Source organism: Strongylocentrotus purpuratus, unplaced genomic scaffold, assembly GCF_000002235.5.
Source record: "Strongylocentrotus purpuratus isolate Spur 01 unplaced genomic scaffold, Spur_5.0 spur5_scaffold_11, whole genome shotgun sequence".
Classification (NCBI taxonomy): domain Eukaryota; kingdom Metazoa; phylum Echinodermata; class Echinoidea; order Camarodonta; family Strongylocentrotidae; genus Strongylocentrotus; species Strongylocentrotus purpuratus.
Window position 1 is genome coordinate 13763733 of NW_022145596.1, and position 27968 is coordinate 13791700.

At 38.0% G+C, this 27968-nt stretch overlaps 1 protein-coding gene across 1 annotated transcript; it reads right to left on the reverse strand.

Moving 5' to 3' along the window:
* Nucleotides 1-34: 34 nt before the first annotated feature.
* LOC585711 (sister chromatid cohesion protein PDS5 homolog A) lies at nt 35-27968 on the reverse strand. Its single transcript, XM_030980704.1, has 29 exons — nt 27911-27968; nt 25525-25707; nt 24701-24898; nt 23918-24102; nt 23118-23325; nt 22386-22526; nt 21512-21627; nt 20833-20927; nt 19832-19977; nt 18106-18257; nt 17324-17437; nt 16397-16527; nt 15739-15878; nt 14302-14517; nt 13466-13626; nt 12661-12784; nt 11890-12114; nt 11227-11363; nt 10789-10912; nt 9695-9899; nt 8921-9035; nt 8221-8347; nt 7548-7736; nt 6646-6890; nt 5677-6063; nt 4699-5325; nt 3999-4148; nt 3102-3186; nt 35-2433 (listed from the first exon to the last, which is right to left on the reverse strand). The coding sequence occupies exons 2-29, from the start codon at nt 25627-25629 to the stop codon at nt 2404-2406; spliced, it is 4878 nt and encodes a 1625-aa protein (XP_030836564.1). The 5' UTR covers nt 25630-25707; nt 27911-27968; the 3' UTR covers nt 35-2403.

The following is a 27968-nucleotide window of genomic DNA, read 5'->3' on the forward strand; positions in this document are numbered from 1 at the left end:
ACACCAGTAATAGAAATACTCAAGAAGGCAATTATATGTAATTAAAAGTAGTTTTTTAATCAATTACAAAACATAGTAGGACTCCGCAGTCAAGGTTTTTGGTGACAAACTGGAAATATTATACAACCAGGCGAAGAACTATTGCAATGATTAAACACAAAACACATGATGGAAAAATTGGAACTGGATGAAATCTTCATCCGAAACGGTGCTTACAATTATATTTACAAAGGTTGCGAAGATAAGTAGATTTACAAACTTCAAAGTTAATTACATTAATGTAGTTTAGGTCAAATGTGGACCACTGTTAGATGTCGAAGGTATACTGTTCAAGTTTTGTCTGATACACAAGTGAAGTGATGGAATATAGAGTATCTTATCATATTTGAGCAGACATTGTAATAGGTCCACCAACTCAAGACAATTATTAATGGATACATGACATCTTTTGATGTCAACCTCTGTCGGCCAATGCAATACCAAGTCATACAAGATACCCTGGACTTTCTCTTGCACATGGACAATCATATCAGAACTACCTCCTGTACACACCCCCCTCCCCATTATTCTCTTTGGAAAACTATCCCAGCTACGCCTAGGTAATAAGTAGAGGTCCGGGGTGGGGGTGACTGATTGTGCTGGAGTTTGCATTTAGGGATAGTTGTCGAGGGGAGGGGGGGGGGGGGGGGAGGGTAGGGTTAGGTCAAATACACATGAAGGCATATAGGTATACCTATGATACAGGGTTAGATTATTTATGAACACACACACACATAAATGATATCATGTTTTCTAATTGCTTCTGACTGTGAATGAAAGGGAAGGCAAATATACAACCTGGATTTATTTTTAACATCCTCAAGAAAATTAAAGTTACTGACCTTTGGTTTCAATCAGTGTTCATTGCTTGGCATTACAACTTACTTGCGTCAAATAACAGAACTGTTTTGAACTGGGTTTTTTAAAAGATTTTGCATAAAGAGGACTGTAATATATACATGTGTACAAATTCAACAGCACCAAACTTGTCCTCTTTATATATGTTACATGCCGAAATCCAATAACCACTTGGGGGTAAAAAAAAAACTACTTACAATAAGAGACTTACTTTGACTAGATTCGAAACAAACATACATTACATGATGGTATTGAAAATAACGACCTGCAGTGATTTCAAAGATGTTAATTCATAATGCAAACTTTAAAAAAAAGTCATAATACTGGATTGCTGTCGCATATTCCTGACAAACTAACAAATATAAAAGACAAAATATAATCAAAACCATTCCTGATTTAATGAAAAAAGGGTATAAAGCATACATTACCATATGACAAAGGAGAATAAAATAAGCCAAAAGCATGTATGTAACACTAGCAAGAGTAGGCTATGAAATTGTGAAGAGTTTTGTAAATTGGTCTCATTAATGAAAAACTGATTAGATGCATTATCATTGGTGACTCGTGGTAAAAAAGTTTTGTGGGCTCTTCACTTAGGGGGGAAGAAGGGGAAGAGTGTCCCTCCGTAGAAGGAAGGGAGTGGGGCTGCTACCCAACGATGAAAACTACATTTCTAAAACCATCATCATTATTTAACGAATATTAACAATCTAGAACATTATTTCAGGAAAAAAAATGTACATTATATGCTATTATTCATTAAAAATAAGTATTAAAAAAAAAAAATCATCAATCGCATAAACTCAAATGTCAGACATTCTGATGAAAATTCTTTGCATCGAAGTGGCAAATATAATTCCTATAATTTGAGAACATTTTTTTCTAATCATAATATTTGTGTTTCATGAAAATATCTCTTCAAGGAAACTTCCATGTTGGTTTCAACAAGGACAATTAATACTTTCATTTCAAATGTTTAATCTTAATAACATAACATGCCACATGAAAGACCCTATAAAAAAATTACTCTACATACTCTAAAAAATTCAAACACGAGTGTTGAACATTTTTCCTTTCTTTTTTTACAGATCTAGAGCTATCATCAGTTAAAATCATTTAGAATATAAATAATTGCTAATTTTCTAATTTGTTTCTAAATTGTTTCATACCCCAAAGTGTCATCTGATAAAGAAAAAAATCTCAACATTCACCACATAATAGAACAGAAAATATGATCCATGAATTTAAATCACGGCACAAAACACATTGCTCATTTACAAGTGGAATCAATAATTTACAATTTGACTACATGAAAACTATCTAAAATCATGACTTTCAACACGTCTTTCTTTTTTTCAAAAGATTTGTACAGGAAAACTTGAAAGATAATTCCTAGCGTATCTTTAAATCGTAATAGATAAAAACACAAGCTTTCAAAGAAGATAGAATGTATTCTATTTACAGGTTGAGTTAAAATTTGCGACTGAGAGAAGAATGTTGCTTGTGTTACCGTCTTCTACCGCTCTTTCGGCTTATCTGTAAATTAAGAAAATATAAAGCAAGAATAAGTCACATTAAATGAAACAAAAGGTACATGTACCAGGAGCTACCGAAGTTCTACAAACATTTCAAGAACTAATCAAACTAAATTTACAATCGGCAAGGAATTTGTTTGTGATAGACTCTGAAACTGTAGTAGGATCCTTTGAAAAAATATATAAACTACTGTTAAAAGTACAATGACAATTCTGTATGTAAACTATTTTTGTTCTTCTTTCAAATCAAAGAAACCAATAGAAAAATACATAATTTCAGAGGAGAGAATGAGAGAGATAGAGAGAGACTGACAGAGAGATACAAACAGACAGAAAGATAGAGAGAGACTGACAGAGAGAGATACAAACAGACAGAAAGATAGAGAGAGACTGACAGAGAGAGACTGACAGAGAGAGATACAAACAGACAGAAAGATAGAGAGAGAGACAGACAGACAAAAAGAGAGGGACAGAAAGAGAGAATAGAATAGAATAATTATGAGGCTAGGCAAGGGCATAAAGAGAGACGAAGAAGGACAAAACTGGATAAACAAGATGGGAAATAAACAAGAGCCTACAGGAACATCTATCAACATGAAAGTATCAACCATTAGACACTCGGGAGAAGATGCATCAATGTGACATTGGGAGAGTTTGAGTAATACTTACATTAAGCTTTGCCTTGACTGGTGATTTCTTGGTGGCTTTCACAGGGCTAGCCTTCTTAGGAGAAGTGTGCCTCACGTTCTTCTTCCTGTTGAAGAAATGTAGGAAGTGTGACTTACATGTAAACGTTACATATCTTGACTAATGCACTTGTCATTTGTAAGACGCACCTCTTGACCCCCGGGAATGGTGCGTCATTGTACCGATGTGAGTCGTACATTTTGATACCATGACGCACCTTCCGTCACAGAAAGTGACACACCATTACATTCCATCGACGCACATTTGAGTCAAACATATGACACACCATTTCATGAAAATGACTAGCCAATGACGCACATTTGAGAAACACTTCTGCTTGGAGAAAGTGACGGTCCCATTGACACACCAAATGACGCAACGTGGTAAAGTGACTTACTATGACGCACATATGGGTCAGTATTGTGACGGACATTTTGCGGCCATGACGGTACTGTGCGTCGCGATTTTGGGGAACATGACGCAACCATGACGCACCATCCCCGGGGGTCAAAAGGTGCGTCTTACAAATGACACCTGCATAAACTTGCAAGGTGCTTAAGATGTATCATTGGAAACATTTTCTTACAAGCTCTCCTCTTTAAATAGATGATTTCCTTCCTCCACAATCAAGGAGGAGATTCCTTGCAATCTTTTACACAAAGCGAATGAATGGAGAGGTGCTTCGGTGGCCCATCAATCAAGTACAATCAAATTGGCAACAATGTGCGCTTGACTTGACTGGTTGAAAACAACTTTAAAACAACTTAAAAAATAACTTTTGAATTTTGAAACTTCATCAAAACAACCTCGACACTAGGATGGACTTCCCATTTTAATAATTTGAATGAAGGGGAAAAAAAACTAGGTGAAATGACTCACATTGCAGCCTTGAGTGTTGTCTGAATCATCTTCCTCCCTGGTGATTTCATAGGTGATGCTTTCCCGTTGACGAGCTTACGTGGTGATGGAGAAGCTGCCAGCTTTCTTGTGACACTCGCTTTCGTGGGAGATGCTGTCTTTCCCTTGAGACTATAAGAGGGACATATATTGATGAGGAAGAGAAAGGGAAAATAAGGAGTTTTTCATCTCAGAGTTGACTATGAGGAGGTGATGGGGGTCTGATGAATAAGCCAATAGAATGTAAATGGAAGGGATTGCAGTCTAGTCGCTGCGATGAACCTTTGCAAGAGAGTAGGTTTTTTTTATTGTCACATCGTCATAGTGAACTGATAAATAGAGAAAACTATATTTGTTTAGATTTCTTATGTAATACAATTGCCATTTCGTCGAAAATCAGATTGCAGGACGACCGTGTAGTGTGCGCTAGACTTTCCAAAAACATTTGTTTTTAATTAGCAGGCTATAGGGTCTGTCAGAAAGATACAGCAGCCAAAATATATTTGAACGTCAAAAGAGCATGTCTAAATAGTTCACATCTTGTCACTTTTGTCACTTGAAAGAGAAATTTCTGCAAAACCTTGCATGGCCTCTGAGTAATTGGAGGCTTATGAAAGTCTAGACTACATCTCTATGATGATACTAAATAAAACAAGAACACTAATCACAAAAACCAACTTACATCGCAGGGGACTTCGTTTTCAAGCCTCCCTTGGTAGCAAACTTCTTAATTGGGGATACTTTGGTGGTGGCAATTTGCTTCTTGGCACTCGCTGCCTTACTTGCTGCAACTTTCTTCACCGGGGATATCGACTTGGTCGAAGATGATGATGACGTTGACGAGGACGATGACCTCGCTGGCGACACCATGGGAGGGCGCCCTCTACCTTTGACGACTGGAGATGAAAGACGTGGAGTGGATTTGGCGGATGGTGGAGCAGGCTTCTTGGGTGATTTTGCTTTCGCGACAGCAGCTGCTGGCACTCTTCGCACGTTGGTCTTTTTGGCAGCTGGCTTGCTCTGTTGCGTGGCCTTGGACAGGGTGGACTTGGTGTGGGACTTTGCAGGAGATGGTGCTGGGGATTTTGTTGGAGGTGGCACTTGCTTTGATGGTCGTCCCCTGGTGGTGGTAGTTGGTGTGGCGGATTTGGGCGTGGCCGATTTGGACTTGGTCAAGTTGATCTTTGGCGTTCCTGAGGAGGCTTTGTTGGAGGGTCCTGGCTTGGGGGATTTCATGGGGGAGGGTGGGGAGGAAAGCTTACGGCGACCACGCGGCCTTTTCTGTTCATTGTCCGAGAATTGAGGTAATCTGTGGTGCAAATACAAAGAATAAATACCATTAATTAAATAAAATTTCTTGATGACTGAATGGTCATTAAAATTAGAAATATGAATCCAAACTCTTCCGTCAAACAGCGTCAACCATACTCTGCTAGTGGACTGCATGCCATAAATTATGGGTGGAGTTGTAGGGCAAAGCCCACTGGGGGAGGTCCAGGGAAGAACAGGAGATTTTAAGGAAATCGTCATAAAACACAAGATATTCAACCCAAAATCTGCATTAAGAAATGTCGAACAGGAGAACCTTAAGCAAAATCATCTCTGCATCCCCAATTGCAAACACAGGATTTAATTTTGTGTAGCCTGACTTATGACTTACTTTGTAGCATGCTTGACCCGCTCTGATCTCTCCGAGGCATCCTCTGCTGCGGCCTTTGCCTTCGGACTCATGGTGATAATCCTCCTAGACTTCTTGAGAGCCGGACTCTGTGAGTCCTCACTGCTACTCCGCGCAACCGCCGCCGCCCCTCCTCTCTTTGTTGCTGTGCGCTTCAGTGGTGCCTTCACAGGCGAGCTCTTAGGGGTAGATTGTGAGTCAGAAGACGATGACTGGCTGGAAGACTTGCTGGGTCGACCTCGCTTGACCTGTTGTGAAACGGGTTTGACCTGGTTGGTCTTTGACCTTGATGCTCTCCCTGAGGTCGGCTTATTGCCTTCATTGATCTTCTCTGTGAGTGGATGTTCCTTTTTGTCTTCTGCCGCTTTTCTGCATGATGAAGAGAATAATGGAAGTAACGTGACGTACCTGTATGCAACTTGAAAGTCTGAAATCAACAATCACGATGCTCTACTAACTGTCCACAAACTTGATTTGTTTATTCATTTCCGGTTCCTATTATTTGACAATGCAATTTCGCTCTAGATTTTGATTGGTTTAGTAAGAGTAAGGACTACAAATGACATTTTTTCCTGAAAAAGAAACTAATGCATTTACATGCATTATAAAGGTTTATTCTCATGATATATACCTTTAACCTAACAAAAAACAAGGATATTATAACAAAATTAATAAACAGTTAATTATGAAAATATTCATAATCCTTGATTTGACATTTGCTTCCGTGACAATTGCTCCGAGCTTTAGTTTGTCAAAGATAGAGGGATTCTGATTAGTGTGTTGCAATTGAGGTGAGGTTAATATTAGAATTAGGTTTAGGCCCGCCTATAGTGTTTAGTCTGGGACTTAAGTCCGAGCTTTGGCTATTTTACAAAATTGACTGTGGAGCAATTGTTGCTTAAAATAAGCATGTGTCTTATCACAAAACTTTCTGTATCACTAAAAGGGTACCTTGTTCTCTTTGATTTCTTCTTCGGTGAGACTACTTCATTTTGCTCTGTGGATGCTTCTGCCTTTGCTGCTCCTCGTTTCCTCTTGCCCTTCCCCATAGGACTGCTGTTCTCGTCTCCGTTGCCATTGGTAACGATGCTGGCATCACCGCTCTCATTCACTACAGCCTCTTTCTTGACAGCACCTTTCCTGCCTCGGCCTCCCTTGGGTTGTGGGGACGACTCGGCCGCTTGCTCCTCATCCTTCTGTTAATCGATAAGGGGGAAACATCATAATTATTCATCAACAATTTACAAAAACCGTCATTCTTGTTAAATACAGTAAAAGCTGCTTTAGCAACCACTTGTATAGAAAGACCACCTGTCTATAAAGATCACATATTTTGTTTCCCTAGAAAATGGTTTTTCTTATTGAAACATGCAATAAAAGAACCTGTACATACATGTAGAGACCATTTGCCTATAAAGACCAATTTTCTTGTCTCCTTTGAGTGGTCTTCATATACGGGTTTCACTGTATTAATCTAGCAACTGCAAGTTTTGAGGAGCTGCAAATCTATAGCCCATTGGTGAAAACAAACAAGAAAAGTAAGTACATGGATTAAATGTAATATTTGACATTTTACAATGAAAATGTGTAGTTGAATGTGCACAAATCTTGAGTAATAATACTTGGAGAAGCATACTTAAAGTTCGTAACATCGTGCTTATGATAATAAGGGCTTCTTTTGATTAGCCCTGACGTCTTGAGATCATTAATGAAATGGGGATTATCCCACCGACAAAGTGGTCATCATGAAAATTGTTCTACCTCTACTCGAGCTAACCCCTACTGAAGGTCAATTCCCCTGTGAGCGAGACCCCAGGAATTGTTTCAAGAACTAACAAGAAAGAGAGGCATACCTTGTCATCTTGACTGAACTGCTCCTGGAAGCGTTTGGGCAGGAAGTTGTCTTTGTTGTGGAGCAGCTTCCTGGGCTTGTAGAAGAGTTTCCTGGGTAGTAGGATGTCTCCAGGATGATCCTTGATGCTGAGGAATGGAGCCTTGTTCTGGAGCAACCCCAGGGTCAGGTCACACAGGGCATACATTTTCTGAAAACATAAATAATAATAATAATATTGGATATTTATATAGCGCACATATCCACCATGCATGGTACTCAAGGTGCTCAACTATTACCCCGGCTCTGCTAGGCAGCCGATTTCGGCACTCACAGCATTCAAGGAATTCCTTCCTACCGGTACCCATTTAACACCTGGGTGGAGAGTGGCAAATGTAGATTAATATCTTACCAAAGGACATTAGTGCCGTGATGGAACTCAAACCTCGGACCCTGTGATCCACAGTCCAGCGACTTATCCACTAGACCACAACACCTCTTTCAATTATGTACGTTGCATTGTAGCTTTTCAGTCATATTTCTTTACAGTTACGTATTAAGTCCTATGTTCATTCAGATTATTATAAACATCGTATACAATAGGCATAATGTCTGCAGAGAGGGAGTGGGGCATCAACCTGTCCCATTTTAATGTCTTGCCAGCTTTCAGCAGACAATACATACAAGAAACTTACTCTGTTTCTGCTCCTGTCATCGATACACTGAGCATCCTTCATTTGTTTGATGGTTTCCAGGAGTTTGCGCATGAAGCTGCAGTTCTCTGCCTTATCTATCAGGGGTTTCAACATGAACCACATACATCTGATGGAAATAATAGAGAGAGGGAAAAAGAGCAATAAGAATTATTGATAACCCCTGAAAAATAAGTTATTGATCATTTGAGATATCAAGTAAAAGCATTCTTGTCATGAAAACTATCGTCTTTAATAGTATAAAAGGGCTAAATATGTTTCTTTAAAGTTTTCATATCATGCAGCATTATCATCATTGTCCTCATCATATTCATCATCAGCATAATCATCATCACCACCATCATCAACACCACCACCACCACCATCATCATCATCATCATCATCATCACCATCACCACCATCACCATCATCATCATCATCATCATCACCATCACCACCATCACCATCATCATCATCATCATCATCATCACCACCACCACCACCACCACCACCACAACCACCACAATCATTATCATCACCGCCACCATCATCACCACGACCATCACAATCATCATCATCATCATCATCATCATCATCATCAGCATAAACATTATCACCACCATCATCATCATCATCATCACCATCATCACCACCCTTCATGCATACATTATCACCTGTACAAGCAAATCTAATAATAACTTACTCCTTGATGTCCGAGAGAGCTTCAGAGTCCTTGAGGGTCATAAAGTCAGGGTCATGGGTCAACAGGTGAATGGTGTATGGAATCACATACTCTGGTAGCACAGAAATCATTTGAGCTGCAAAGACAAATCAAAGAGTTGAGCAACCACATTTTACACAATTTTTTATGACAAAGACTATCGGATACAGAGTACGAGTAACATAACATCTAATGATTTGGGAGGGCTAACAATTTTTAATTAAAGTTGACAAATATAATTTTACAAGCTTGCTACTGATTGACTTTGATATAATTGACAGAGAGCTCTCCCAGAAGCATATATTCACAAAAAAGTAAAAGTACTCAAACTTTTTAACCCTAAAAAGACCAGGAAAAGGGGAAAGGGGGGGGGGGGGGGTCGGTGCCTGTAAGAGTACCTAAACAACCAAAAGGAAGCCTTTTGAGGTTTTAATGGAAGCTAGTTGCTTACTCCTTGTCAAGAACTAGTCAATTGAATCATGTGAAAGCAGATATATGTTGATACTGTGTTATGAAACAGAATGATAGAATGATCCCTCCAACTCCAGAGTTCCCTCAAAGCCTGTCTGCACTAGTTTGGCCAGGAGGGATTAGACCTCCCTGCAAAGTCATTGGCAGGCGGCATCTCATCAAATCAATTAACATAAGAAAAAGAGGATCATGGGGGACCAATGGTCACCGATTAGTCATTGTTTGCTATATAGAGGGAGCAAGTAGCTAGAAGTTGTACAGTGGGGCATTAAGTTCCAAACTTACTGGCAGTGAGCGTATGGTTCTTGAGGTACTCCCTGCGTGTGGCGATGTTCCTGGCGATGTACTGGGAGGCCCTGGACTTGCTGTCTTGGACGGGGTCCTTGGCACACAGGGAGAAGATGCTGAGGTACATGAGGGGTAGTCTTAGGTTGATCAGACCTCGGTTCAGCTTCATGCCAAACTGCTCCCTCACTTGGTAGCATTCATCCTGTAATGCATAATAAAATAAATACTTGTCTCTGAGGGCTACACTAAAACCAAACTACACTTCACTATCATGTTCCCAGATCTTATGGATCCTACCACTATAACTGATTTCAAAAAAGCTTTTTTTTGACCGATGGTTGGTCTTTCCAAAAACAAAAACAAACAAAAATCTTTAAAGGGCTACACTGACTGTTCAAAGATTTTAGCATTACATCCAAGAACCTATTTTGAAAGAAGTTCAGGTGAACTGAGTAATTTTTTGGGGGGGTCATTCTGGTATATTCTCCTCAGTGACCTGCTGAATATTTCTACAGGGGTCTTTCTGGAGTTAATAAAGCAAATTGCTCTAAGCCCCTGTTTTTTTTTTCTCCATTGGTACTGGCATGGTAAGAAGTCAAAACAACTCTTCTAATTAATCCATACACCTCTATCAATTCATCATTTGTAAAGCAATGATGGAACCGTGAAAATAATACAATAAATGCACAAGGATGGGTACAAAACGGCAAAGCCTGCAAGCAATCAATACATTATTCAACTCATTCGCCCGTAATGTAACAAGTACGTCCTAGCATTGCTACAGCCCATTGTCATTGATTAGCGGCTTTAGGTCTACTTTCCGGCAGCCAATCACACCCAGTAATGTTTTTGAGTACTTCTTTAGCTCCCGCATATACATTGTCTGATTTTGGCTTTTGGTTCATTCTTGCGATTTACTCCAATGAGTGCAACACAAAAAGTTTACGTATCAGGAGTGATAGTGAGGAAAAACAAATCTGCAAAAAAATTGGGAAACCAATGAAAAACTGGTAATTATCAGGCCTGTAGTATGTCTTTTTTCGTTGCTATTCTTAAAAAAAGTCAATAGAAAGATAGAATGAATGACTCACATTGATAAGTAGGGCTAATGTTTGGAATTGTTCCAAGGTGACGAGCTCCACGTAGCAGTTGATCCGAGCGAGCTTGAGGATAGCACAACCAGCTGCAAGGCGTAGGCGAGACATGCTGGATTTGCTGTGAGCACGGATAAGAGTAGGGATTGATTTGTAAAATTTGTGTAGTCATCCTTCATTGGGAAGGCAATGTATGTGGATTTATAAGTATCTTCATGAACATTAGCATAAACATTATCATCAATATAAACATCATCATCACTACCATCATTAATTTTTCATCCTCCTCCCTCTCCTCCTCCTCCTCATCACCACCACCATTATCATCGTCATTATCACCAACATAGTGATTATCATCACTATCTTCATCATCATCACCACCACTATTATCACCACCACCACCACCACCACCACCACCAACATCACCACCATTACCTTGTTTTCTTTTTCTCCATAAGATCTCCTTCATTCTTGATCATAGTTGTGAGGAGTCTGATGGTGGATGTAGCCGATCCGTTCTGATTGCTCTTCAGACCCTCCAACCAATGCACTAGAAGCTTGATGCACCGAATCTGGATGGAAGTCACATCATAACAAAAGTAATTTTCAATTCTGTCCATAGTTTTATTTCATCTGTTCATGCTCCTGATTTCATATCTTTATCATATGATGTTTCTCATACAAAATCTTCCAACTCTTATCTTTCTTTCTAATGTGTCTTCTATAATTTGGAGAAGAGGGGTTGGAACGACAATTATTTGGCAACTTCATTATCATGTAAGTATAAAGAATGAACAGATGAATGAAAATGGGCATAAACAATTCAGCTGTGGTATCATGAGGGGGAATGTTAATTAACCTCAAATGTATGAATCTATTGAAAACATAAAATGTCATGGCTATATTTGTTCGGTAGAATTTGAATATTTCTCTTTTTTCACTCGGATTAATGAAATTACACATCTTGAACATCTGACTTTTGAAAAATACTCAATGTGGTCCTGTCAATCAACAGAAAATTCTGATGCACAGGACCACATAGACCCATAAGAAAAGGAGACTTTAGCTTCAAACAGCTCATGCAGTGTCAACTCTTACCTTGGCCTGCGTTTCCTCGGTAACCATGTTGTCATGGCACCAGATACCCTTGGTGGGCGTGCCCTCTGTCTGGTCCTGCATGAGGAACCCCTTGACCACCGTGTTGGCGACTAGAACCTTCATGGGCTGGCTGAACACGTCCGGTGCGAGTCTGGCCAACTGACCGACGGTCATCAGGGCAGTCAGGTGACTCTCGTGGTCCAAATTGATGTTCTTACACACACTCTACATTTTTTTTGGGGGGGGGGAGGGGGTGGGGGGTAAGAAAATGAATAGCATCATTAGCGAGCGAAATCTGTGTTGATTTGATTCAATTTGCTAGAGACACCATAAAAAAAATGTCTTGGGATGGCAACAACAAAAAAGAGGCTTAAACATAAACAAAATAGTAAAAGTTTGTTTCCCTGATACATGAAGTACAGATACTACATATAATTGTTTTTATTTTTTTTAAACAGTGTATACATCACCAAATTGTTTGTTTTGTACACACATCTATCTGAATACCACTACTGCAAATAACACATCATTAATCAGAAACCAAAATTATATGATAAGGTAAAAAGCCAGAATTCTAGAAGAAAAAGTGATTTAATGTTTCTCTGTATTCTGTCTCTCAAAAACTTTCTCATTTGGACAACAACAATTTTTTTTTAAAGTCACCTAATTACCTAATGAGTACTAACCTGTAGACTATTAAGCTCAAACCTTACCTACAGGATTCAATACTCTATTCTCAACCACTCAAGCTACTCATATGAGTGTGCTTACCTGAAAGAGCTCCACAAAGATGGCCTTCTTGTTATTAACAGCCACATCCAGACATTTGATAGCTCGCTTGGCCTGAACTGGTGTTCCATTCTTGGCTAAGTGGACAAGGATTTTGATCAAACCCCTGTGGAAACAAAAAAATTGAAACAGATTGTATAAAATTGTAGGTTCCATGGTTAAAATTGATTGAAGAGAATAAATGAAACTTTTTTAATAAAATAATAAAATGGTATACTCCATCACCACTACTACACAATCTCCGTCATCATCGTCATCATTATCATTATCGTCGTCATCATTATCATCACCATCATTATCATCACCATCTTCATCATCACCACAACCACCACTACCATCAAAACCATCATCATTTCGACTTACTCTGCAATGTCAGGGAAGTCTGCCTGCATGTCGTAACCTGCCTGGGTGAGTACACATCACCAGCATCAGCATCTAAAATGTTGTCATCGTCATTATTATCACTATTCATCATCACCACCACCACCATCACCACCACCACCACCACCACCACCATCACCACCCCCACCACCACCACCACCACCATCATCATCACCACAACCACTACCACCATCAGAACCATCATCATTTTGACTTACTCTGCAATGTCAGGGAAGTCTGCCTGCATGCCATGGCCTATTTCGGTGAGTACAGATCACCACCATCACCATCTAAAATGTTGTCATCGTCATCATTATCACTATTCATCATCATCATCACCACCACCACCACCACCATCATCACAACCACCACCACCACCACCACCACCACCATCATATTGGCTTACTCTGCTATGTCGGGGAAGTCTGCCTGCATGCCGTGGCCCGTCTGGGTGAGTACCTGGAGGGCCACATCTGCTACCTCGTCCTCACCCATCTGCAGCATGGAGATCAGCTTCTCGTAAGACTCCTTGGTGCTGAAGCCTCGAGGATACACCAGGGACAGAATCTGTGGGCGAGGGAGGGGGAGAGCAGGGCAAAGGAGGAGGAAGATGAGAAGGAGTAGGAGAAGGAAGAGGAGGAGAAGGAAGAGGAGGAGAAGGAGGAGGAGGAGAAGGAGAAGGAGAAGGAGGAGGAGAAGGAGAAGGAGAAGGAGGAGGAGGAGAAGGAGGAGGAGAAGGAGAAGGAGAAGGAGAAAGAGGAGGAGGAGAAGGAGAAGGAGGAGAAGGAGGAGAAGAAGGAGGAGAAGGAGAAGGAGAAGGGAGAGAAGGAGGAGAGGAAGGAAGAGGGAGAAGAGAAGGAGGAGAAGAAGGAGATGACCATTATTTAGATAATTCCACTTAAATATTAACACCGGGCCATTACAAGCAAGTTCTTCATATCTTGGTTGCTCCCTTCTGATATGAAGATATTTGTGAAAGAGTGAAGAGAAAAAGGGTAGATAGATATCATATTTGGCTACACATATACAGTAAATCCTTAAACTTTCGTAACAAAATTCTTTCACAAACTGTTAGCAACAGCAATTTTCACAAGGAATATTTTTTAATTACGCTATCCAACTGGGATTCGATTACTTTGCAGCATTGAACTGTTTTTAATCTAGACCTCTTGCAAAATTTACAACAATTTCCTGTATTAAAAAATCTGTGTTTCTTAGTGATATGCTCCAGGTTAATCTAACCTGGAGAAGTTTGAGTCCTCTCTCCTCCAAGATCCTGAATGACACGCCTTCCACTTCATCTCCGGTGCCGTTAGCCTGGGCTGCGACCAGCTTCACCACCTCCTCGATGGCTGCCGAGTCGATGAGCAGAGGGGCGATGCGTTCCATCAGTGTCTTCATGGTCTCGTACAGCGGGGAAGGGTTCTGGGGGTTGCCAAATTTCTTCATAACTTCTCCCTGGAAGGATACAATTAGAGAAGAATGAGAAGAGAGGGAGCGAGAGATAGAAAGATATAACAACAGAACAAGGGGACATAGAGAAAAGGTATCAGCACCAGTGAGAAATAGAAGAGAAGGGGTAACAAATCAACAAAGATGTATGAAAACATATATCAAATCTTCTAGGATATCACAGAAGAGTGAGAAATGATTATTATGAATAGATCTTTACTGTAATATAAAAATAATTAAAATACCAATAATCAAATAATATTCACAAATACAGTACATGCCTCACAACTACAGACACATATCATCTTTTGAGAGCCGGAAGGTGATTAATGTGTGAATGAATGTCTTTCTGGCTCTTAGCAAACGGTCTATTGAATATGCCACCAGACTGTGAACCACATGATTCGCGGTTCAAGTCCTGCTGCAGCACTAATATCAGAGATGCCAACCTTCTTCAACAAAAAAAAGTATTCTTAAGAGCAAAAAACAGTATTTTTGAAAAAATCTCTCAACTGAACATATCGCCCAATCGAGCAGCTTAAAAAACCAGGCAGTACCACGTATACGTACCCGGATCGGAGTGTGACGTGCATACATTACACATGGGTTGTTCACAATGTGCGCAGTTTAGGGCCCGTATCACCATCCTGCGTGCATCGTTTTAAGATGTAGGTGCATAATACACTTACGACACAAAGCCCATGATCAGAAATTAAGAAAAACATCACTAAAAAAAAAAAAAAAAAAAAATTTAAATTTAAAAAAAGTAACAAAACATACAAAAAACGTACTGCCGTATTCATAGCGAAAAAACGGAACAAATACGGCAAAAACGGAACAGTTGGCATCTCTGCAATATCCTTGGGCAAGCCATTGATCTACATTTGCCAGATAGGAAGAAATTGCTTAAATGCTTTAGCACCTCACCTTCAGCCGGGGTAATAATATAATACTTTGTACAGTCAAACCTGTCTATAGCGACTGCCAAAGGGAAACAGAAAAAGTGGTCTTTGAAGACAGGTGGTCTTTCTAGACAGGTTCCTTTAGTACATGTTTCAATGAGAAACCATTTTCAAGGGAAACAAAAAATGTGGTATTTGTGGACAGGTGGTCACTAAAGCAGGTTTTTACTGTATTTAGTGCGCTCTATAAATGGACCTATTATTTTTCATTTATTCAATGATTCAGTCAAATCCTATCATAACTTTACAAAATGTCTAAACTTACCACTCCCTGAATGGCTTTTTTGCAGAGAGTTTTGGGATTTATGACCTGTAGCATGAACGTCCTTGTTCTCTTGTCCATTGCAAAGTCTTCAATCATCCGTCTGACATGATCTTGTGCCTTGCCCGGCTCTGGCAGCATTTCTATCACAAAAAAATATATCAGCGTTTTCATTACCTTCAGTTTACTTCATGACTCTGTTTTGTACATTAAGATCACTTAGTATCTTTACCTTTTTACTGAACTATATTCATGAATTGATGCAGATATCTGCAAACTAATCATGGTCATAATGAATAACTTTGATGCTTTAAAGTTTAAATCATTCATCTCTTCGATGATATGATTTTTTTTTAGCTCATATGATTTTTTTTTAGCTCATCATGTCCTTGTATAGAGCCCTAAATCAAATGATTCTATTGATTGAAAACAAGAATCAATATGCTTTTCATATACACTAATTAAATGAATTTCAATTGTTTAATAATACAATACATTTTTTTTAAATTCACATGGCTAGTAAGTCACAGAAAAAGTAATACAACAGTACAATATCCATTAATTTACATCTAATTTTCCTGGCTATCTGCACATCAAGTTCCCTTGAATAATACCTCCAAGTTACATTTACAGAATTTTAAACAATATTTGTTCTGCTTACTTGCAATTGCAGCAACTTTGGGTACAGCTGCTTTCTTCCTCTCTTCTTCGTCTTCTAGGTCAAAGGTTTCCATGAGATCTCTTACATGCTGACGTACGTAGTGCTGACATTTCATCATCTCTATGATAGCCCTGTATAAGATAAGATAATTTACATTTTACACATGGGGAAAATCATCCAACAAAGATGGAATCGCCATAAAACCCCAACAAAGACATTGTTATATTTAATCTATCTGTTTCCATATTATTTCTTCAGCATTTTAAAAAGTTTGTTTTTCTGATTAAATAACTGATAAAGTTTACATGACATTGTTTATAGTTAGTTTACATGGTTATATTCACTCTATCTGTTTCCAGATTCTTTCTTCAGCATTTTAAATAGTTTATTTTCCTGATTAAGTAACTGATAAAGTTTACATGAAATTGTCCTGATTTGGTAGGAAAGAGGGGAAGGTCTAAAAATAAAACTCAGACAAGCAAACAATTGTTTTGATTTTTTTTGTTAATGACAATTATACTAAATCAGTGATTTGAATATGAAAAAAAGTTATTCATTATATGTTCTTTATAGGTTTGCATAGCGAGCTAGATGAGTCAGGTAAAAACTTAAACGACTACACCCTGTGTGTAGTCCTTACAGGGACTGGGTTTTTTGGGGGGAGAGATGTGTTAGTTTTTAAATGTACTGTTGTATAATTCTGTTGTGGTATAGTTCTGAAAAGAACTTGTAGATCTTTTGATTCACAGAATCAAGGGACTTATAGAGATAAAACAAATTAAGAACATCAATACTGGGGAATAAATAGAATACTCTTGAGAGATTGAAAAAGAGTTACACAACTTGCAGGATACATATATCAACAAAAGCTAAGAGTGGATACAGATGATAACAGGAGTGAAAATGATGAGAACAATGAATACATACTTGCACGAATTCTCATCCACAGAAGCAAAGAGTTTGTAGAGGCGCAGCATTCTATCTTTGACCTCCATGGTATAAGGTACAAGGGTCATGGTGAATATCCTCTCCACGAGTAACCTTGAGGTGAAAGGTCAAATCAGATATGTTAGATCAGAGTCAACATGACTAGTTTACTGAGAGGTGGATTTGTTTATTCAGTCACAAGGACAATGATGTGATGGCATGATTTTAAAACATTCTAAATAATTTGACAATGGTATAAGGGAAATACCATTGTCAATACCAAGGGAGAAGATAATTAACTATGTCTGTGTCATTTTTTGGAAAAAGTGGCGAATACTTTACTTAAAAATCAACTGAATACTATTTAAAATGCTATTCAGAACTAAAGATAAGAAAGAAAGACAAAATATTATGACTTTCGAGAAACAAGTTATTATTACAATCATTTACTTTACTTATTCATCTATTTATATTTTATTGTTCAATTTTGTCGGTAGGGATGGAGCTTACCACTACTGAATACGAGCTTATAAGGACATTTTTACTTTATGAAAAATATTTCATATATATCTTATGAGTGCATATTGTTATTCGAGTAGCATACATCTTAGCTTCATAATCCCTTCTCTCCTTATTGAGAAAATTATATATATATATATTAAATATATTTTATGAGTGCATATTTTCCTTCGATAAGCATACATCGTAGCTTCATAATTCCCTCTCTATTGGGAAAATTAGTTGAGCAATTCTAACAGTTAGTTGGAGATGTGGATATTTACCTGTCTTCAATATTGGGCTGATAGTACATGTGGAGCACTTTGTCCCTTATCCATAGCAACTGCTGTTTCTCTGCAGAGGAAGTGTCTGTAGAATGGTACCATTTCTTGAAGATATGACCCAGACCTAGGACAGCTTCCTTGCGAATACGCCACTGTACATACAAAAAAGATCATTATCAAACACGAGTCTAATGTTGCTTGATATTTGTAATATAGCTCTCTATAGAAAACAAATGTTACTTTGTATTATCAGACCTTTAGTCAATACAAAAACATATATCCATAGCTACTGATTTGTTACCCTGGAGGATACACTTTTATTGTGAAAACTGATTATACAAACATCCATTGCTATACACTTGTTATCACCAGACTATTTAACCCTTACTGTACTGGGCTATTTTTAGCACCTCGTGACTGGGGGGGGGGGGGGGGGGGGGCCTGGGAGGCTCCCCCCCCTATGATCTCGACCGTCGAAAGTCCGATGAACGCGAAAATTTGCAGGTTTGTAGATATTTACGTAAGGGACAAGATGGTATAATTAGTTTTTTCCTAATATGCAAATTATGCAAAATGCTAATTTTATGCAATTTACAGAAAACTTATATTTGTCTGTAGACTTGTGAAGAATGTTGAAAATGTATTGAATATATGTTTCCTTCATCTCAAATTCATGAGGTTCCATTATTTCTATGATATTTGAAAATACATAGGTTAATTTGCATAAATTTGCATAAATTATAGCATATTTTTGATGACATGCGCATACTAATTGTTATGTAACACCTTACAGGTATATCCTATTTCGACGAAAATGGTATCAAAATGTGCGTAAGACTTGAGGGGAATAAGTCATGAAACGACAATTCAAAATGGTTGCGGCGCAATCTCCGAAAATGTCGAGGGGGGGGGGGCCTCCCAGGCCCCCCCCAGTACGGTAAGGGTTAACAAATAATGATATCAGGTATTAAGGGGTGCTAAAAGCCGAAAGTACCTTTGGACCATAGCACAGAATTAAGGAAAACAAAATAGAACTGTACATCAAATGAATTAAATCACATTAAATCACTGTGAATATAATTATATTTCAAGGCCTCTTTTAAAGGGACTATGTCCCATTTGCAGGCCAAAAAAATGAAAAAGTTAAATTCCAACAGCATTTGAAAGATAATACTAATTTAGAACTTCCCTAAAAAAGGTGGGGCTTGAAAATGTCTTCAAGTGGGAAAATAACGACTATTAGTTGTCAAATCGACTTTAGGGCTATAGAGCCCAAAAGTAATAGTCTTGATTTTCAGACAATTGTACCGAATGGTCATACGTTTTATGCTGCGCAAAGATTCAATCAGTTTAATCTTGGCCATCACAAGAAGTGGGTTATTGATGTAGACAAATGCTCATGTACCCTTTACAACTCTTTTCATGTATGTTATTACCAAAGAAGAAAAAAGCCAGTCAGTCACTCAATAGTGTCTGACAGTGAAATCTAGCAAGTAAACGGGTTTCCTTGCATAATTTGAATATGAGGACACTGCTAACGTTTAAATTTCACAGATAGGACATACATGACATATTCATAATTCCTGCAAAGTTCTAAAGCATTTGAGGTTGGCTGCAAAAGGGACATAGTACCTTTAAAGGTGGTACAGTTATTGCAAAAAAAAATTTACAATACATGTCATTTTTATCAAATAAGCAATTACATCCCAGTTAACATGTGTCTCACCTTTTTGTCCAGTGTTCTTTCTTTGACCAAGGTTAGAAGATCTTCCTTCAAGTTGCTGATATCTCGTTTGGCAGTGGCAACGATGGCTGTTACGACTTCTTGCCTTACCCCCTCATCTGTGTCATGGGCCCTTTCCCGTAGTCGATCTGGATATTATAAAAGGGAGATGTGAGATGAATCTCTTTGTTAAAGAAACCAAAAACTCATTGAATGATAATCTCAAAAGTAATCAATATCATAAAATCTGTTATCTCTGTCTCAATATTTTATTTCAACTCTTTCTTATTATGTGTGTGGTGACATCCTGATATTGTTGCTTGTATTACCAATAGACAGCAACTCAGTATGAGGTTAAAATACAACCCCAACTGTGTCGTCATCTCACTTTTAGTTTGTGGATTGACTTAAAGTATACAATGTAATAACTTTTGACAGTTTGTTTGGAGCTAGCAGTACCAAAGTTTGTAATAGATACGATGTATGATCTGATATACTGAAGAATATTGTCAGTGTATCAAATTAAAATACACTGCCCTTTACAGAACATAATTGCACTTGCCAATAATGCTAGCATTGCAGTAACCCAGTAATGACTAGGTCACACTAATGCCTTGAGCCCATGAATTTCCTTTTCGATATGAAAACTGGAGAAATGAGCTGACATCAATCTGGGAATGCATGAATTTGAAGCGACATCAATATAGCTGCGTTTCCCATGCGTTAGGGGAAACGGATTGACAACACAAAAGGCCAGAAACAAATTTGGACATGCTCAAAATTCTAAATTTTCTGCTGTTTTTCCACTTTGTTTCTCCACATCGAACCAGCGTAGGGATGGTGTCGAAGTAGCCTTGAAATAAAATTGCATAGTTTAAACCTAGAATGCCATGTAGGATAGATGCACATGGGAAGTGCGTGCATTTAAAAACCCCAAGATATGAACTGACTTCGAAATGGAAAAGATTTGGTTGGGCCTAGGCATGATGAAAAATCATTCGTACCTGAGAGATCTGTGACCAGGTAGGGGTGATGGATGACGAACTGGGGTACAAACTTCACACACTCCATCCGGATGGGTATACTGATGTCGCTGAACCTGGCAGTGCAAACAAGAGAATCACAGTGAGTTAAAGGTAATTCATACTGAGCATGGCTTGAGAATTTAATTCACAGTGGCCCCCAAATTAAATCAATCATTTCATTAAAAGATATATAGCAAGGGCCCCTCTCCACCACCTCTCTTTCTCTTTTTTAATATCAAATTTTCTTTAAATGATGTGGAGAATCCATACACTTATCCAAAATATAAGTCATATTTTGAAAAAATTATAAACTGCTACATACAGCAATTACGAGGTACAATAAAAGGAAGGAATGGTGAGGAAAGATGGAAGGAGAGATATACAGGTAGGAAAAAGAAAGGAAAGAGATTGAAAGAAAGAGTAAAATGAGTGAGGAAAAGGTATAGAAAGAGTAAAGAAGAATAAAGGAGAGACAGAGAGTGAAAATGAGAAAAAATGCACTTTGATTAGGCAACTAGATATTGGCGCTTTATAAATACCTGGATTGGATTGGACAATCTATTAAATCAAGAAGTTGGAGATGGAATGATGGAAAGAGACCTTGAAAACAGAATTGGGGAAGAGGAAGATAGAAAGATGGATAGTAAGTGAGTTATACCTTCCTAAGAAGCAGCTCCATAGTGGTTTATTCTGAGTAGCTAGATCTGAATCTCTGTCTGAAAACATCCGTCCTAGTAGCTTGGTCACTGCCAATCTCTCTCGCTCATCATTGCTCTGTAAGTAGGCAATTAACAGATACATAGATTAGATACAGGCATACACCATTTTGAAGAAAGATAGAAAGTGTGTTATATTTAAATCTGGGCATTACTTGTATCAAAGGTAATAATCCCCCCCCCCCCCCCACAAAAAAGAAGGTTTACTAGTACTTATGATACAATCATTAATTGATTTTATATGCAAATTAACCCATCTACATGTAGCTAAACAAAGTTGACAAGACTTTGTGTGTATCTTGTCCCATTTTGTCTACCACATTGCAACTGTATATTCAACTTTTCATAAATATCAAACATTTAAAGTGACACACACTAAAAAGAGCAACTCAGACCACTCTAAACATGCCAAAGGTATTTGTAAAGCTATAGAAAAGAAACATTTCTTTCCAGATTAATTTATTTACTATATGCAGGAAGTAGTGAGGAAGGATACCAAAATGAAGAATTCTAAAGGGTCATTTTAGTTTCAAACATTCTTTAAAAAAATAGTATTGACTTTGATGCTTGGCTCATTCATATACCATAGTTCAACCATGACATACCTGGAATCACATTGTGGTCTTCCAAATTTTTCAATTTTGAAATGATTTGTCAACTATTTGTTTTTTAAAAGGTAAAATTATTTATTTGATTTATACTACGATATGATTGTATGTATTTTGATGACTTTGTTAATAATATATATGCACCTAGTTTTATATACTACTTTTTATCATGTTGACAAATGCAGAAATAAAATCAAACAAGCAATACCTTGAGTTTGAATTCTAGCTGTGGAAGGACTGCCAAGAGGAGGTTACTGGATATGGTGTGGAGCTGGTAGACAAGCTCATAGGAGTGACTGGCTAGGTCACTGGTTGAACTTCTACCAAGGATCATCACATTATTGAAGAACTGAGAAAAAAATAAAGAAGGACAGAGAGAGAGAGAGAGAGAGAGAATAAGTTATGCCATTATGATTGGTCATTCAATTCATGAATTTGGCAGGCATTAAAGATGAACAGTCACAAAACAATGCTAAATCTTACACTGCTTTGCATAACGAGCTGAACCAACACGATGCCACAATTCCTGAATGGGTTATACAAACTTGTAAGCCTATTGACAGTTTGAAAGAGACAACTAAGGTGTCTAAATCTATGATAAAGAATTCAGTTTATCCTTTGATAAACCATTTATACTTCGTAATACCCCACCCTAAAAAAAAATTTAAAAAAAAATAAAAAAAAAACCTTTCTATTTTTTAAAGTAAAATTGTAGTAACTTTAACCCTCATATGCTAGGAGAAAGATGCAACGATATACATGTGGACACGACATTTTTAATGTCATGGTGGTTTTGTTATCACCCCCCCCCCCCCTCCATGAGTCACAATGTAAACTATTTCTTTTCCTCAAGTTTTTTTTCCTCAGGATTCGACTACAACACTGCTTAGGGATACACATAAATACATCATTCTGTATCTCAAACACATAGAGAACTTACTGCTTGGATGGAAGGTTCAATGCTAGTGGAGGTCCTCTTGACCAGATCCTTGGCCAGTTCATGAGCCTGAGGATGCTGCAGCAGCTTGGAGTCCAGGAGATTGGATAGGATCACCTCCAGGAGCTCTTGAGGAACCACGTCGTTCTCACTGATCAACGGACAAATCACATCTAGCATGAACGTGCGCACCTTGGGCGTGTGTTTCTCACTGCAAGAGATACATGAAAGATAGTAACAGTACTTACAGCAAAAAGATAAATGGAATGAATACTATATGGAATGGATTATTCAAAAGCAACTCATATGGTTCTACTTGCATTAAAAGATACTGTTAAAGATATTCCAACTAAGATTTCTGATGAATGTCGGTGTAAATATCTGAACGGAATACCAGACATCTATGAAGGACCTAACTTACGATCCTTTTTGTTGTGCCGCCAATTCTCAGCACAGCAATCTGAAAAGTTTTGCAGAGATTGCTGACACAGGGTTTTTAGCTCTCACAAATTTCCTACCTTCAGTTTTAACCTAAAATTACACCAAACTTAGACCCAAATCCTAACCTAAAGTACAATTGTAACCCTGACTCTAACGCTATACCTTTGAAGAAGAAAAAAACCTGGGCCCCACGTCACAAAACTTGCCAACAGTGACCAATGACAGTTTTTTTTTATTAGCTACTGAAATCCTTGCTTATGATTGGTTATCAGCAGATTTGTCACTGATTTTTGTCATTTGTCATTGAAAAAAGGCTTTGTGAAATGGGTTCCTGGATTAATTGTTGCCATGGGTACACCTACTTGATGATGCTGAAGAAGATGGTGAAGAGCTCTACAAAGATCTCTGCAGAGTCTTCCAGCTCCATGCAGATGTTGAAGGACTTCACCATGGCCAGGTTCTCCAGCAGGTAGAAATACCTCTTCCACGAGGGACCATCCACATTCTCTAAACCCCACAGCTGCTTGTTCAGGAATTGGAATATCAACTGGATGAGGAGACAACAGAAATACATACTTAGAAATGAAGATTCCATGTGGGCAAAGGAATGGAGCACAGTAAAGGTGTTTGTGCAGAAATCATGCAACTCTAAGTATCAAGCTTTACACTACTACAGTGTCAGGTACCAGTCAAAAATATTTCAGGCATGACTTTCCTATAAATTGCAACTACCATTTCACTGATAATTATGCATGGTTCATTGAAGCTCAGGATAAAGAAGATAAAGGATATATGAGATAAATTGTATACAAGGACCACATTATTCTCCTTAGGGACTTTTTTTACACGTGGTGCTAAAAACCACTGTAAAAACCGCCGCAGCATAATAAAATTATATAAAAAGTGTGCATCAAAGATAGGTATCTTCTTACATAAAAACACAGAGGCCTTTGTTGCACAAAGATTGTATGTTTTCTACAGTATAAAGCCATTCATTTGCATGTTGAGTGGTTTCTATTTGACCGTGTTTGTTTTTGATGCCTTTGTACATGCCACGTGCCAAGAAGGCTTTAACCATCATATTACCTATCTAAGGCATTCAAGGCATCGGGGCTTGCCCCTAAAGATCTGGAATATATCAATACCTTGAGCTGCTCGCCAGTCCTATACGGTGCCTCAGGAGCGAATATCCTGAAGACATCAGCCAGACAGCAACCCACAAGAAGCCGGACATCCTTGCTGGAATGCTTGAAGAGGAAGGGTTCCAGGAGGTGGAGGGCAAGGGGCTCGTACGCGGTGGTGTCTTCTTCCTGTTCCATGTCTTGGAACACCCTGGCCAGCATCTAGACATTCAAGGACAGATGGTATACTATTGAATCATGCAGACTGCTCTGAGATTAATTTTATATCATATTTCACAGCGAACAAGATTTGGCCACTGTTTCTTCTTCTTCTGATTAAGCCTGCCTCCTTCAATTGACTGAAGATTCTTGCAAACTATGTGCGTGTGTTAACCGCAATTTACGTCCATTAGAGTGCTATTTACATTATAATACAGTTTATTTACAAATATTTACAAGCCCATGTATAGGATAGAGGAAGACTAGCCATTGTCACCAACCCTCCGCAGTCGATTATGGAAGGCTCTGCTATGTCAAGCATTTAGTCCACCTTTTTTGTGTGTCTGAAGACCTCTATCTACATTTACTATCAATTGCACTAAACATTCGTCTACAATTTCACAGACAGTCCTAGCCAGCAGGAATATTTGTATTCACACTTCACCACCACAACAATTACATGGAATTACATCATCCAATCAGCCTGAGCTTGCACATACTTTTTGTGGATTACCAATGAAAAATATTCTCCAATAAGTTGTCATGCATAAAATAATTATACAAGACAGCCAAGCTATTTAATTAACATGTGAACACACAAATGGGAAACCTCAGCAATGTCTACTCACTTTGAGTCGTCTAACCATCTCATCCTTGGAAAGGTCAGGGGTCAACTCCTTGGCTCCAGGAGGGTAGGTCACAGGAATGACCCTGCTGACCTTTGACCTAGTCATCTTGTATGACTTGGATGGGCTTGTCCAACAAACAGATAGCTAGTGGCACCTTTAGCTCACTTCTTGATTTATCTCATCCTAAAAGCAAAAGTAGGTGAGAGAAAGGATGAGAAGAAGAAATTGAGTGAGGGAGGGAGAGAGAGAAAAAGAGGTAACAAAAATTAGAATCACATAAATGACATACATGTATTGAAGGCTTAAGCATATCAAATACCCTTAAAAAATGATCACAAATTTAAACATCATTGTATGAATATAACACAAATAAGTGATGAAATACAGGAATTTTGATTATGTATTAAATGTTCTCCAGCTATAAATGGAAGGAAATCTCTGAAATGTACAGTGATTTTAAGACAAGAAATATAGTAATAAACTACTTTCAGGTTATGATTTTGGATCCTACTTAAAATGTCTCAAAATTCAACTGTGACCACATGTAAATGATCACCTCGAATCCCTCCTAAAACTCTTTGTAACTGCAACATTTCATGCAACATGCAATCTAATTATTCTCCTACATGTTCGTGTGGAGCCTGAACACTTCCTATGTTATTGTATTCAAACTGCCAATTCATTTCTGCTTGGCTTTTCACCAGTGTTTGAATATAGTCAGTGTATCTGTACAATGTCATGATTATTGTTGAGACTTTGGTAATTAAAAAAAAATATTATAAAAAAAAATAAAAACATTTTTTGAAGGGCTGTATGAGGCATGATATTAACATGGGTTTGCATGCAATGGATATCTCAGCTCCAGAATTACACCAAACTAACAATCAATTTCATGAAAGGGCAGATCTACAGTTACACTGTGTGTAGGACCATCTCAATTTAGACAATATTAAAATGACTTTATTGGACACATATTATGAAACCAAGAAGTCCTGCTTAATGACTTCTTCCTGTTTGGAATGGCTGTTACTGTGAGATGGTGTAAATCACATGTCCTTGTAGACATACTGTTGCGTAAGTACATGACAGTTAGGAACATCCAGAAGTTTGTGCAGATTTTTTTTGTTTGTACAATAAAGTTGAATAAACAAATTAAAACAAGCTCCAATCTCTGAGTACAACTCTCTCAAGTTTTAAAAAACAATGTGAATCCCAAATCTGGCAGAAATAATTAAGGTCTCTTTTTTTAACCTTGTAAATTCAATCATTTTAGCGATGTGTCCACAAACAAGGATATTTTGATGACTACTAAATCATCCAGATCCAGACAATTTGGTAATCAGGCGCCCTAGTAGGCATACAGACATTTTAATTCATTTCTAGCAAAAGCCAATTAATTTGTTTTTTTGTTAAAAATAAACACTAGATCTAGAGGGTCTATAAAAGTATAAGTACTATGACGGATAATGACGTGACATAGACCCTGACTATGACTGATTTCAGTAGAATTGGCAGAAACTCCAGAAAGTTAATATTGCTCTTTCTTAAATTTGAACCAGAGTCTTTTTCATTTAACCTTACTCTTCTTAGTCATTGACTTTTACAAGATTAGATGAGTACAAGCCTTAATTCAATATTTTTGCAAAGTAAAAGGTGTTTGCATTTGCTGAACCTGCTGAATAAATTTGTTTTTTAAATTTCAAGAGACATTTAATTTTTAAACAAGCTAGAGCTAAGTTAGAGTCTAGTTTTTCACTTTTGGGTGCATCTTAATTAACTTTATGATCTTAACTTTATTATCATTGTCATTAATTGGTGATGGAAATCAAAAATAATATGTATGATAGGCATCTAGAAAGCAACCAAGAGCTTAACTAAACAGCTCATAAGGCCCAAAGCCAAAACAACAGGGCAGTTTTGCATCTCTCAGTCTCTCAGTCTCACTCACTCACTCTCACTCACTGTCTGAATAATTGAACACTCAAACATTTTAGGTCAAATGACTCAATCAAAACAAAAAAGATAAGAATTAATTACACATGAAATCATGCTACATTTCATTCTAAAAACATCAAACCTATCTCTCAATTCACACATCACGATGCAAACACAGAAGTTCACATTAAAAATGATTAAACATGATTCGACTTTCTACCAAAGAGACACCCGCATATCACAGTGACTGGGACTACAAATTGACAATTCCCTGCAACTTGATCGGGATCTTGTCGTCCCCATATGAAGTAAATTAAATGCAACTATCCCATAATCGCAGAGATACAAAATGTAAAATCAAATGAAAAAATAAACTCCTGAATACGAGAGCACTATATCTTTTTCAGAGCAACAAGAAAAAAGCTTGAATTTTAGGGTTTATTTCACTTACCGGAGCGATGTATCTGGCGCCAAGCGTCCCTGGACTCGGTGTTTAGCGTATGATCAAG

Bases quoted from the DNA above. Each gene is read 5' to 3' on its own strand.
- LOC585711 (XM_030980704.1), bottom strand. From the start codon at position 25,629: ATGACTAGGTCAAAGGTCAGCAGGGTCATTCCTGTGACCTACCCTCCT. The intron at 22,527-23,117 runs GTAAGTTCTCTA...TTTTTTTCTCAG, and splicing joins TTGAACCTTCCATCCAAGCA to TTCTTCAATAATGTGATGAT. The intron at 7,737-8,220 runs GTAAGTTTCTTG...TTATGTTTTCAG, and splicing joins ATGACAGGAGCAGAAACAGA to AAAATGTATGCCCTGTGTGA.